Here is a 12,935-nt window from a genome sequence, read left to right as displayed (position 1 = left end):
CTTTGTTTTATAGATATTATACGATTAAACTATACTTATCGCTACATAGTATTAAACATGTACAACAAAGTCTATCCCTATATTTAGTTCTTTAAAACTACGCAACCGAATTTGATGCGATTTTTAACAGTGGTTTCGAGATAGGTGCGAAGCAAAAAGCTATTTTATAATACATAGTAGTATCATATAATATTATTGGTTCGTTATCAGAGCCTTGAATAAATAGCTCTAAAATCTAAATAGTGATTAAAAATCGTTTTTTTTTTTCACTTTAAAATTTTCTCACTAACTAATCCCTACTATATTATAATAACTGTATGTCTGTTACGCTTTCCCGCTTAAACCTCTCAACCGATTTTTATGAAATTTAGCACAGACAATCTTTAGACCCTGAGAAAAAACATAGGCGACATATTGCGAAAAAACTCCTCGCGGGCGAAGCCGCCGGCGGAAGCTAGTTTATAATAAAAACCATGCTTCTTAGTAAATTAAAATTTATTTTTATTCCTGATAAGTCAATCAAATAAAAATAAGTAATCAAATATTTATTATACCTACTCGTATGAGGTAAGTGAAGTACATGCTTATGTTTAAGTATAAAATCTAAGGTTAAGTAAAATATTTTTAACACATAATATAATATTGTTCTGCCAAAAAATCGGTTATGCATTTTATTTTATCTTATCTAGCTCAATTATCCCGCTATCAATTTCATCGAAATAGTAATGCTAACAGATTGGTAGACGATAACATTTGATATCGAAAAAACTTATTTTTGCAAATGTAAATAATATCTATGTATTTCAATGGCTTTATTTTAATAACTAGCTTCCGCCCGCGGCTTCGCTCGATAAAAGGTAGCCTATGTTATTTCTCAGGGTCTAAACTCTAAAGATACCTATTGTCTGTGCCAAATTTCATCAAAATCGGTTGAGAGGTTTAAGCGGGAAAGCGTAACAGACAGACAGACAGAGTTACTTTCGCATTTATTATATTAAGTAGGGACAATATATCCATATTGTATTGTATTATATATTTATTGTATTGTATTTTTAAACGACAGTTCATATTATCTTACTTAAATGTAACTATAATAATATTATAAAGCTGAAGAGTTTGTTTGTTTTTTTGTTTGTTTGTTTGTTTGAACGCGCTAATCTCGGGAACTACTGGTCCGATTTGAAAAATTCTTTCGGTGTTAGATAGCTCATTTATCGAGGAAGGCTATAGGCTATATACCATCACGCTACAACCAACAGGAGAGGAGCCACGGGGGTGAAACCACGCGGAGCGGCTAGTGTAACTATAAAACACTAACCGTTGCCCGCCGCTCCGCCTGCGTGGAAAATATAAATTGTCATGTACATTTCATCCCCTTTTTTATCCGCTTGGTGGTAGAATTGATCACAATCCTTTCTTAGCGGATTCCTACGTCCTAACATCTACCTGTATGCCAAATTTCAGCCCAATCCGTTCAGTGGTTAAGGCAGTGCATTGATAAATCAGTACCTATGTCAGTCAGTCAGTCACCTTTGACTTATATATTATAACTAGCGGTCCGCCCCGGCTTCGCCCGTGGTATATGTTTACGTTTTCTCTACATAAAAACCATCCTCGTACTTCAAGGAATATAATAAAAAAAGAATTATCGAAATCGGTTCAGCCGTTCTCGAGTTATGCGCTTACCAACACATTTTGCGATTCATTTTTATATATAAGATTAGAAGATAATACATATCACTCGCTCACCCACACAAGTCAGGCAATTACCCGGCATTAACCATCTTATATTTCATCTTTACAAATACTCAACACACAAATTCAAACAGAAAGAGGGTGGTTTTATATTTTACCTTACCGTATTAGCGTATAGCCTATAGCCCTCCTCCATGAATGGGTTATCACACTGAAATAATTTTCCAAATCGGACCCGTAGTTCCTGAGATAAGCGCATTCAAACAAACAAATCTTCAGCTTTATAATATTTTAAAAATATACTTTGAAAGTACACAGGTGAAATAAAAAAAACACAAACAATAAAAGCTTTTATTATAATTAATCTTACTTATGCTAAATAACAAATAATATGGCAATACCACAATTGCACCGATAGTCAATACCAATGACACACATGGAGATCATTACATAATAATAGAGCAAAAATTTAAACATACACAAAAGAGCAGCAATCCTTTGCCTGAATTAAAAAAAAAGAGCTGGTGACACAACTTTGACAGATGTCAAACGTGAGTTTTAATCAAAGAGGTATTATAATAAATAGAAAGAGACCGAAGGACGCGATACCCATAAAATTTAACAAATGAAAACTTTTATGTAAATAAGTACCTATAACCATAGAAAACAAAAACGTATAAAATGAAATAATATGTATGCTTTTTAGCAAAAACGTCAAAATATTCTAGTATTTATAAACAATACTTTTCCGCGTCTTCTCTCCAACTTAAAATGTCTTTTGAATCATCAAATACGAAAAAAAACAGTTATCACCAGTTCGGGAAGTAATTTCTACGGAGAATAGTCAATCTCTCCTTCTAATAACTTCTATCTTTTCTATGATACCTCTTTATAAAAACTCATAAGTGTTACCAGCTTAAAGAAATTTTTACATTTTCTTACAGCCATTTTGAACCTTATTCCTTAGCACTGTTCAAAATTGTGTTTAAATTCTTGAAAGCGATTTCGAATCGTACGACACAAGCATACCTATAATTTTTATAAGGGCCAATATAAAATGGTCATAACCCTTGATAGTATAAAAAAATATTGCATACAATGCAAATTAATACTAATTCTTATTTTATGGTCATATTTCTACTGAAGTGTAAGCGTCATATGTTTTAGTTACTTGGTTAATCCGTCGTCATGATGTCTTAATAGATAGAGTGATTCAAGATGAAGGTTTGAGTATATAATTTATTAGGTTTTAGACAAAGCGGGAGAAGCCGCGGGCGGTAAGCTAGCATACACATAAAACTAACACAGTAGAAGAAATTCGATTGCTCTGACAGGATCACAGGTCAGGCGTTGGTCGCTCCAGCAAGACGAAAAACGCGGATTCGAATCCCGCTGAGTGATTTTTTTTTCTTTTGTGGTAAGACAGTTAACTTTCGTACCATAAGAAGATAGTTTCTTATTCCACCCGCTAGAGGCACCATAGAATATGTCAATTAACTGTCAAATCTGACAAACAGCCACGACTCAAAAACTCAGTAGAAATATAACCATATTCATTAAACATTAAAATCACTTGACTAGTCTAATTATTTATTCACGAAGAATACAACAGTAGCAATTAAAAAAATATAATACATATACATAACTATAGAACGGTTTCACCGCGCATTTTGACGGCTAAAAAGCACATTTTTTTTTATACAATTACGATAAGATCTAAAATCTGACTTTCAAAACACGATAAATTAAATAGTCGCTTAATAGCCTATTCAGAGTAGAGCGGTATCCGCTACCGCCGTGGGTAGCGGTATCCCGATGGCACGCGATTAAATATCTTACGAAGTATATTATAGAGACTCTAATCGCGTACAGTTCGATTCAAACTTAATGGCGGTTCGGAAGTTAGCGGAAGAATGCGCGAGCGCGCAGGTATCCGGCCCTAAACGTTCCGGTAATATTTAAAATTGTTTTCTGCGCATCAGATCGCTCGATGTTTCGAGCCGCCATTAAGTTTGAATCGAACTGTACCGAACGGTATACTCGGAATCTCTTGCGTAGTACATTATTACGCGATTAGAGTCTATAATATACTACGTAAGAGATTTAATCGCGTGCCATCCGAATACCGCTACCCACGGCAGTAGCGGATACCGCTCTTATCTGAATATAGACTACAGGCCCATATTGAAAAAGTTATGGGTCATTTGAACCACCAGGTGACCTACCTAGAACGATATAAGATGTAACGGACAGTAATATGTGTTCTGTGGTAACGGACGTGACGTCGCCTGTCACCCCCGTCAAGCCTAGCCGCCATGTTGACATCCCCTCCTGCCAGCCGCCATGCCACCGCCATGCCTACCAGCCAGCCACGCGGAGGGGATAAGCCTATATATTAGCTTGCCATTGCTAAACGTAGATTATTCTTGTTAAAACTTTCAAAATAAATAAGTGTGTCGTTACGCTGCAATTTTATTTTCTCCATTTCTTCACAAAGAGCATAAAATAATAATATTCAGCACTATGCCGTCACTTGTAAGCTGTCCACCTGAGTGCAGATGAGAATTCGAAAGTACAGGTAGAGATTTTTTTCCATGATTTTTGTACGGCGTTGCGGAATAATGGATTAAAAGCAGTATAGAAATAGTATGTACATGACAAGTGACGGCATAGTGCTGAATCTTATTATTTTATGCTGTTATATCGTTTTAGATAGGTCACCTGGTGGTTCAAATGATCCATAAATTTTTCAACATGGGCCTGTAGTCTAATAGGCTTTAAACTAGCAAATTAAACTTCAAATTAGCAAACAAAAAAATAACAATATTCATAATCATATTATACAGGGTTACTTGTAAAACACCGGCAACCTCGCAGGACAAGATAGCTAACATCATAAGTAACAACATTTGTTCTACGACTTTTGATAATTTGTTAGATTTTATTTTCATACAAAAATAAATATTCATTTAATTTTCCGTCTGAATATTATAAACTCTACGCCTCCCAAAAATTACGTAAACAAAAAGCGAACGAGAGGGGGAAGGGGGCGTCGCGTCGTCCATCCGATAATGAATAGAACATAGACTTACAAATGTAAGGAGAGTACAATAAAAGTTTAAAAAATCATTTAAAAATAATTTATTGCGTTATGCCAAAAGTCGTAGAACAAATGTTGTTATTTATGATGTTAGCTATCTTGTCCTGCGAGGTTGCTGGTGTTTTACAAGTAACCCTGTATATAGATTTTTAAACCTCTCCCGATTTCCACCAAATTTAAAATTACATCACCAAATATGGTGAACGCTTATTCTACACAATGATAATTACAACTAACGAAGAAAGAGATTTTCATATTAGAATACTTATTTTTTTTAAAACACTTATCTTTAAAATTTTGTACTGAAAATCGGCCGATTCATAATTTTTACTTACTCTGTAATCTGCTGTATAGATAAAAAAAATTGTGAGAGCAGATATTAAAAAGTTACTTTATAAAAAATTTAGTAATGTTTTTTCTCGCTCAAAAACTATGCATTAGAGGGAGACGGCATGTTTTTGTAATTATCACTTTTTAAAGCAAAAATTACATTGAATTAAGAGAGCCAGAACGGATAATTTCAAAAATCTGGTGATCAATTTGAATGTCATGAATTTTCTTTTGAAAATAGTAATATAATGTGAATCCTACCATGTAGGGTTAGAAACCGCTTACTTTTTATTAAATATTTCTTTCTTTTTTCTTGCCATTTCATACTTTAGTAACGACTTCATAATTTTGAAAAATAAATCTTAATTCCTATCCCAATTTCGCGCCATTTCGCAAACAATATTATCAAAAAACACCCGCGCAAATCCGCCATTTTGAAAACGCCTTGTCTATGGCCGAAATTTTTTTTAATCTATACAACAGACCAGCGCCTAACTTACAATCACATCACCAATCACAGATAGTAGAACCCTGACGTTATGCCGTGCATTGTTGAATTAAACATAACCTTTGCCAATACATATCATAAAAAAAGTGTCGAGCACACCTGTCAGAAGTGAAACTTCTTTGGCAAGATTCAAAGATACCAAAATCGTAGACGTAACTTTTGATTTAGTATTTTTGTGGATGAATAGTTGTCAATGTGGTTGTCATTATTTCATGTCTGAACATGCTTAGCTTTTGTAGAATACTATAAAAAGCCGTTTTCCTTTGACTCGTGGCGCATTCGTAAGAATCGTGCCTAGGGGCTCGGACGTTGTTTAAACGACGTTCGACCTAACTACCCTCACTTTGCTAATAGTCGTTGACTTGCTGCGATTTTTTATCAACCACCTACATCAATTAGGTAGCTGTGTAGAATCGCAGTATATTCTTATTACATTCAAACTAATATTTAACCCGACCTCGCGTGTTGTTTCTTATACTGTTATTTTTTTCAAACTTTGAAAAAATTATATTTAATTCAACATTGCAGACCACCCAATGCCACCCAAAACGACCTCCATGCCAAATCACCAAAAATTTTCCCCTATCTAAAGTTCTAAGAGAATCTATACTACACTATTGTTAGATGACAAAATTAAATATTTTGTTTTTATTTATATTATCAGTACATAGTATAAAACAAAGTCGCTTTCTCTGTCCCTACTCCCTATGTCCCTATGTATGCTTTAATCTTTAAAACTGCGCAACAGACTTTGTTGCGGTTTTCTTAATTGATAGAGTGCTTCAAGAGGAAGGTTTTAATATATAATTTATTAGGTTTTAGACAAAAGCCGCGAGCGGAAAGCTATTTATTTTAATCAATGATGTCTTCTCTTTATCGATTTAATCTTGAGATGTTATTTTTTTCACATTAAAATTTCGGAAGTTATAAAATTATTAAGTGGATTCTTGTACGTGTATTTTGTATATTAATCTAATAAATATTATAAAGGCGAAAGTTTGTAAGGATGTATGGATGTTTGTTACTCTTTCACGTAAAAACTACTGAACCGATTACAATGAAATTTAGCACACATATAGAGGGTAACTTGGATTAACACATAGGATAGTTTTTATCCCGGAAATCCCACGGGAACGGGAACTATGCGGGTTTTCCTTTGCAAACGCGGGCGAAGCCGCGGGCGGAAATCTAGTATACAATAAATTTAGTTATTCGTATCCATGACTTTTACAAAATAATACCTTTCTCGCGCCATTTCAAGACACATGATTAGAACTGTCAAAATTTCATAGACAAAACATTGAGGAATTATTACTACGTATAGAGAGGACACTACGAACAAAATCTGTGCGACAAGCGCGGCGGTGCCGGGCGGATCATATACGAATATTATTCCTTTGCATTTTGCTGTACGATTTGAATTATTAGTGCTATATCTCTGCACACATTTTAGCATTTTGAACAGAGCAATAGCACGTATTGACGCGGCAAGCGGGGGGCACAGCTGGGCACAGAATAAATGAGTTTGTTCGATGCCCTCTCTAGTGCGTAGTACATAGAACTCAATGAACAATAATTATTATGTAAACATTTTTTCATTATCGAATAAAAAAAAACAATAAATTGGCGCCAATTTTGTTGCCGTTATTGAGACTCAGTACCTACATAAACATTTGCCATGTACTCTTTCAGCCCTTCTGTATGAATAACTTTTAGATCAAAATATTTAATTTTGTCATCCTTTTTTTTTGTATGTAAATAGTTAAATACTAATATCCGACTATATTTTTAAAATGTACTTCACTAGAAGTTTTCATATGTATGTACGTCGTTACTCCAAAACAATAAAAATACGTTTAGAATAACGTCAATTTTGAAAAAAAAATTATACAAATTTTGTATTTTATACATAAATATGTAAGTATATAATTTTGAAAATATTTTTTTTCCTAATAAGATATTTCTTTAAACAGATATATATAAGAGATCGAACCTGCAATCGAAAATTAGAGGCGGTTATTTTGAAGATTGAAAATAATAAAAAATAAAAATAGAAAAACATTTTTTTTTTAAACAAATACTTCAGGAACATTACAGTGCCTAATAAAAAAACAACTAAATATATTTTTGAGAAAAAAAAAACAAAAATAACATAAATGGATACTTATTGTTAATTTCGTTGTTCCAAAGTTGTTTCATCTGTGTTCTCCAAATGTGACATTTTCATGTGCCGCCTGAAAAAAAGAATACATATTTACTATTATTTGAAATGATTTTATGAAATAAAATAATTTCTGGAATAATACCTCTCCCATGTACAGTCATTAACTATCTTTTCAGCAAATTTCATCTAAATCGGTTCAGTAGTTTAGGCTTGAAAAAGAGACAGACGGATGGACATTCATTATATGAGTAGGAATAGTATAAAGTATATAATTTCTCAAAACTATACAGATAAATCTTAATATATATAAATCTCGTGTCACAATGTTTGTCCTCAATGGACTCCTAAACCACTTAACCGATTATAATAAAATTCGCACACCATGTGCAGTTCGATTCAACTTGAGAGATAAGATAGTTTAAACACGTAGGTACCACGGGCGAAGCCGGGGCGGACCGCTAGTTAAACTATATTTATAGTTAAACTATATAGTTTAACTATAAACTATATAGTTAAACTATTTTTATCTTACCTCAATCCCCTCTCCCCGCGGCACGTCAAGTTACAAATCTTGCACACTCTACTATCTCTGACCTCTTTCATAGACAATTCTGACATCTCCGAGTTGTCTATGCCCTGCGAGTCTGTTGTCTCTGCCACCTTGGCTTGGACTTTCGGCTTCTTGTCTTGAAGTTGCGGCTGTTTGATTTTGTATTTAAGATCTGTAACACGTTTTAAATATGGAAAGTTGTTAATTAATCGTACCTTCTATTTTTGTATTCGTTATTTTATGTTATAACTTTGTTCTTAAATATATTTTTTTCCAAAAATTTATTAAATTATTTTAGATAAAAAATGCATTTTAACAATATTATGATTTATGACTATCTGACTGCCGTCTCATGATGGATTTGTCCAAGTTTGATTTTTCAACATTTTAACAGGTACCTATCCTTATCCACGCCTAAAGTTTATACACGAAAAATAATTTAAAAACTGTTCAGACATTTGAGTTACAAGTATCTTAAGAAGTGTCTTAACTAATTCTCCACACTCCATTTTGGCGCCGATGTTGGTATCTTTGAATCTTGCCAAAGAAGTTTCACTTTTGACACGTGTGCTCGGCTCACACGCTTTTTTTACATCTGCATACAATGAAAAATTAAGAACATATGACTTACCACTCGTTACAATAACAATATTTGGCACATCATGTCGGGGCGAAGCGCTACGTCGCCCTTCGCCCCGCAGCGGCGCTTCGTCGCTCGACCCGTCTGAGTCCTTCACTTGTTTCTTTTTTATTCGCTTGCGAAACCTGGAATAAGCATCTAAATTAAATAGTTTTTAAATAATTATCGTATTAAACCGCGTCTTCCGTCGCTTTGTCTAAATCCTAATCTTAATATATGTATATAAATCTCGTGTCACAATGTTTGTCCTCAATGGACTCTTAAACCAGTAAACCACTTAACCGATTATAATAAAATTCGCACACCATGTTCACTTCGATCCAACTTGAGAGATAGGACAGTTTAAACATGTAGGTACAACGAGCAAAGCCGGGGCGGACCACTAGTAAATTATATACAAACCCTCCTATTAAAAAGTATACAAAAAGACGGGTTGCACTCCGGGAGTGCCGGCAGAAGTGAAAACTTGATTATTATAATTATACAGTGTGTCCAAAAGGGTAGTGACTATATTTTAAGGTCGGATTCTATTCACAATTTTATCGATAAAAACACCCCATATTGGGGGTGCTAACCTCACCCCCTCCAAGACAGAGCTGTTTAAAAAATTTTAGTCGAGTTTTTTGCCTTTGTCTATTAAAGTACCCAAATTACGAGTTCTAGACATCCTACAGACCTGATTTTTTTACTTTTCAATAGGTAATTAGATATTCTACTAAAATTAATACTAAAATAATCGATATTGAATTGTTTCGAATCAGTAATTAAATGACAAAGTTATAAAGAATACATTAATTTTAATGAAATTTTTGGTTTTCTTAAATTATTACAAAAACTAGCTGCTTAAGATATCATTTTTTTGTATTTTCTTGATAGGTTTTGAGTTTATCTACAAATTAGTGTTTAAATTTCTACTCTAAGTCAAGTATTTTAAAAGTTATTACAACTCGCATTAGACCCTTTCGCAAGCGCTCAGGGCAGGTAGCTGACCTTATTCGTAGAAAAAAAGTTTATTGTGTGAGTAGGTACATCGTGCTCAGCTCAATTGTAATTCCTTGTTAACCTTATTATTAAAAACAATCATGAAACTTAAATTTTCGTTTCATTTATCTTCTTCGCTATACTTAATTTCTCAGTGCGCTTTCGAAGGGGTCTATGCGAGTTGTAATAACTTTTAAAATACTTGACTTAGAGTAAAAATTTTAACACTAATTTGTAGATAAACTCAAAACCTATTAAGAAAATACAAATAAATGATATCTCAAGCAGCTAGTTTTTGTAATAATTTAAGAAAACAAAAAATTTCATTAAAATTAATGTATTTTTTATAACTTTGTCATTTAATTACTGATTCGAAACAATTCAATATCGATTATTTTAGTATTAATTTTAGTAGAATATCTAATTACCTATTGAAAAGTAAAAAAATCAGGTCTGTAGGATGTCTAGAACTCGTAATTTGGGTACTTTAATAGACAAAGGCAAAAAACTCGACTAAAATTTTTTAAACAGCTCTGTCTTGGAGGGGGTGAGGTTAGCACCCCCAATATGGGGTGTTTTTATCGATAAAATTGTTAATAGAATCCGACCTTAAAATATAGTCACTACCCTTTTGGACACACTGTATAATAGGGCAGCCTTTCCCAACCGTTTCCAAAGGCAGACTCCTAGCGCCACCTTACCATGACCCGCGGCCCGCGGGCCCCTTAAAAAACTTAGCAACATAAGTCAATCTATATTATTTAAAAAATTGCATGCCTGCAAGCAAGCCTTAATTGAGCTTACTGTGTGACTAGGTCGATTTGTGTAATAATGTCCTATAATATTTATTTATTTATTTATATAATAAACTATTCCACACTCACCGCTTCTTAGGCCGTTTCACAACCGGCACCTTCTTCACTTTCGTCTCCTCATTGTTATTAATGTTTATATACTTCTCACAAGCCGTGCTGCCGAGTTCCAAGTTCTCTAGCTCTGTACTGCTTGATATAGAGCTTTTATCGCACGCGAATAGATCTGTCTCGTTGCTTAGATCGCTGCTTCCAATGTCACTGGAATTACAAGTGACTATATAAGAATTGACCGCCTCCTTGGTACGGTCGTTAATGCGTGAGCGTAGAACCGAGGGGTCCTGGGTTCGATTCCCGGTGGAGACGAAGAAAAAAAAAGTCTCGGTCTGGTAGGACACAGAAGGCTGATCACTTACTTGTCCCTAAAGAAAATCGATCAGTGAAACAGATGTATGCATCTGCCCCTTACCCCACTAGGGGACATGGGACTTCACATAAAAGAATAATTATTTTCCACAAACACGGAGCAGATGCCTGTCAGATGTGAAACAACATTCTGTACAACAAATTTAGTGGAAACGCTTAAGTTTATTTTTGAAAATATTTGAATGCAGTTCTATCAAAAAAATTATTATATATATTTAAAAATAAAAGAATGTTTCCTTTCAGCAAAATTTGCAATCTTGTATTTCAAGTACTTTCCCTCCAGGGCCCATAATCCTACTAATATTATAAATGCGAAAGTTTGTGAGGATGGATGTGTGCGTATGTTTGTTACTCTTTCACATTAATACTACTGAACCGATTACAATGAAATTTAGCACACATATAGAGGCTAACTTGGATTAACACATAGGATAGGTTTTATCTCGGAAATCCGATGGGAACGGGAACTATAGGGGATTTTCTTTGAAAATGCGGGTGAAGCCGCAGGTGGAAAGTATTAAGTATAAGTATTCTATATTCATTTCCACATCTCTAGCTTCTCAAGTCTCCAGATGCAAAAATTATTTCATAAAACGTGAACGAAAGTCGAATATACTTTAGAATTTACAATATTAGGAAGGTTACAGTAAATTTTAAATTAGATGCATATAATTTAAATTGAAGAATGAATTCAACTAGTCTGTTGAAAATGGTTAAGAAAGTATTGGTGAAGGCCATCAAATTTTAATGAAAACTTGATAACAACTTACTCTAATTAATTTTCAACTGTAGGTAATGAAAAAAATACAATCACTTGACTAGAAAAAGAAAAATGTTTAACAACCTTTGCTCTGAAACATCGCTCTGAGTGGAATTTTCCAGTTTTTTCACTTGAAACGTTATATTTATCCTCTTGTATATTTCCTCTGTTATATTCCTGCATTTTTCATATAACGTTTCCTTTGGAATATTTGTCCAGTCGCTTTGACTATTCAGCGTCGACATTTCGAACGAATTCTTATACGATTCTTATTAGAATTCAATCAATTCACAGCTATTGACGTACATTAAATGGTAATTGAGCAATATATCCATATTAACCGTACGAATATCTAAAATGTATTTTTATTATGGAAAATCACAAAATGGCGGGATCGTATTTTCAGCGTTTCCTGCGATTAATAACTCGTATAAACGTAGTCAGATACCTGCTACAGCCGTTTTTTTACTTGACCCAACTGGAAACCACTTTAAACACTAAAATATAGCACCACGATTCATTATTTTCAAAACAAAGGAAATCACCAACACTTTTATGGCACTTAACTTCATTTGATGGATCTGAATTGCCTTGCGAAACTTAACGGTTAAATATAAGACTAGACAAAATAATTTCCACTCTTATAGAGTGTTTTTTTTTAAATAATAAACAAACACAACATTGTTAAAAATAAAAACCTACGGTCGCCTTTGCGGCTTTTTATTATTTTTTGACGTTTTCAATTTAGTGTTGCTTGACACTAATTGCTCATAATTTTTAATGAAAAAGTACTTCCTACCATAAACAACACGAGTATTTTTTCTTTAAGCGTCTTATTTACGGTCCATCTTGACGTACAGCGTCTTATTCACGGTCAATCCCCGACGTACGTCGGCTCAAGGCCGCGGTGCTGGATGTATCCTACTGACGATCGTGCGCGCATCAAGCATGGCTAGGGTTGCCAACTTT

The 12,935-nt window shown here is 33.9% G+C and overlaps 1 protein-coding gene across 2 annotated transcripts; it reads right to left on the bottom strand.

The window, feature by feature from the left end:
* Positions 1 to 1,133: 1,133 nt before the first annotated feature.
* LOC149475237 (uncharacterized) lies at positions 1,134 to 12,715 on the bottom strand. 2 transcript variants are annotated; one of them, XR_016318102.1, is made up of 6 exons: positions 12,051 to 12,715; positions 10,853 to 11,041; positions 8,979 to 9,112; positions 8,330 to 8,519; positions 6,831 to 7,867; positions 1,134 to 1,303 (listed from the first exon to the last, which is right to left on the bottom strand). XR_016318102.1 is itself a non-coding variant. In XM_089713680.1 (5 exons), the coding sequence occupies exons 1-5, from the start codon at positions 12,209 to 12,211 to the stop codon at positions 7,804 to 7,806; spliced, it is 738 nt and encodes a 245-aa protein (XP_089569806.1). In that variant the 5' UTR covers positions 12,212 to 12,715; the 3' UTR covers positions 6,629 to 7,803. The 2 variants fall into 2 exon arrangements, 1 of the variants encoding a protein (XP_089569806.1); XM_089713680.1 differs by lacking the exon at positions 1,134 to 1,303 and having other exon boundaries at positions 6,629 to 7,867.
* Between the last annotated feature and the right edge of the window lie 220 nt (positions 12,716 to 12,935).

This window comes from Colias philodice, chromosome 31 (assembly GCF_061535455.1).
Source record: "Colias philodice isolate Cphi_HAF_F1 chromosome 31, ilColPhil1 Martin Lab GWU primary, whole genome shotgun sequence".
In the NCBI taxonomy this organism is placed as follows: Eukaryota; Metazoa; Arthropoda; class Insecta; order Lepidoptera; family Pieridae; genus Colias; species Colias philodice.
The sequence above is the reverse complement of the archived record's forward strand: the minus strand, read 5'-3'. Positions and strand labels throughout refer to the sequence as shown.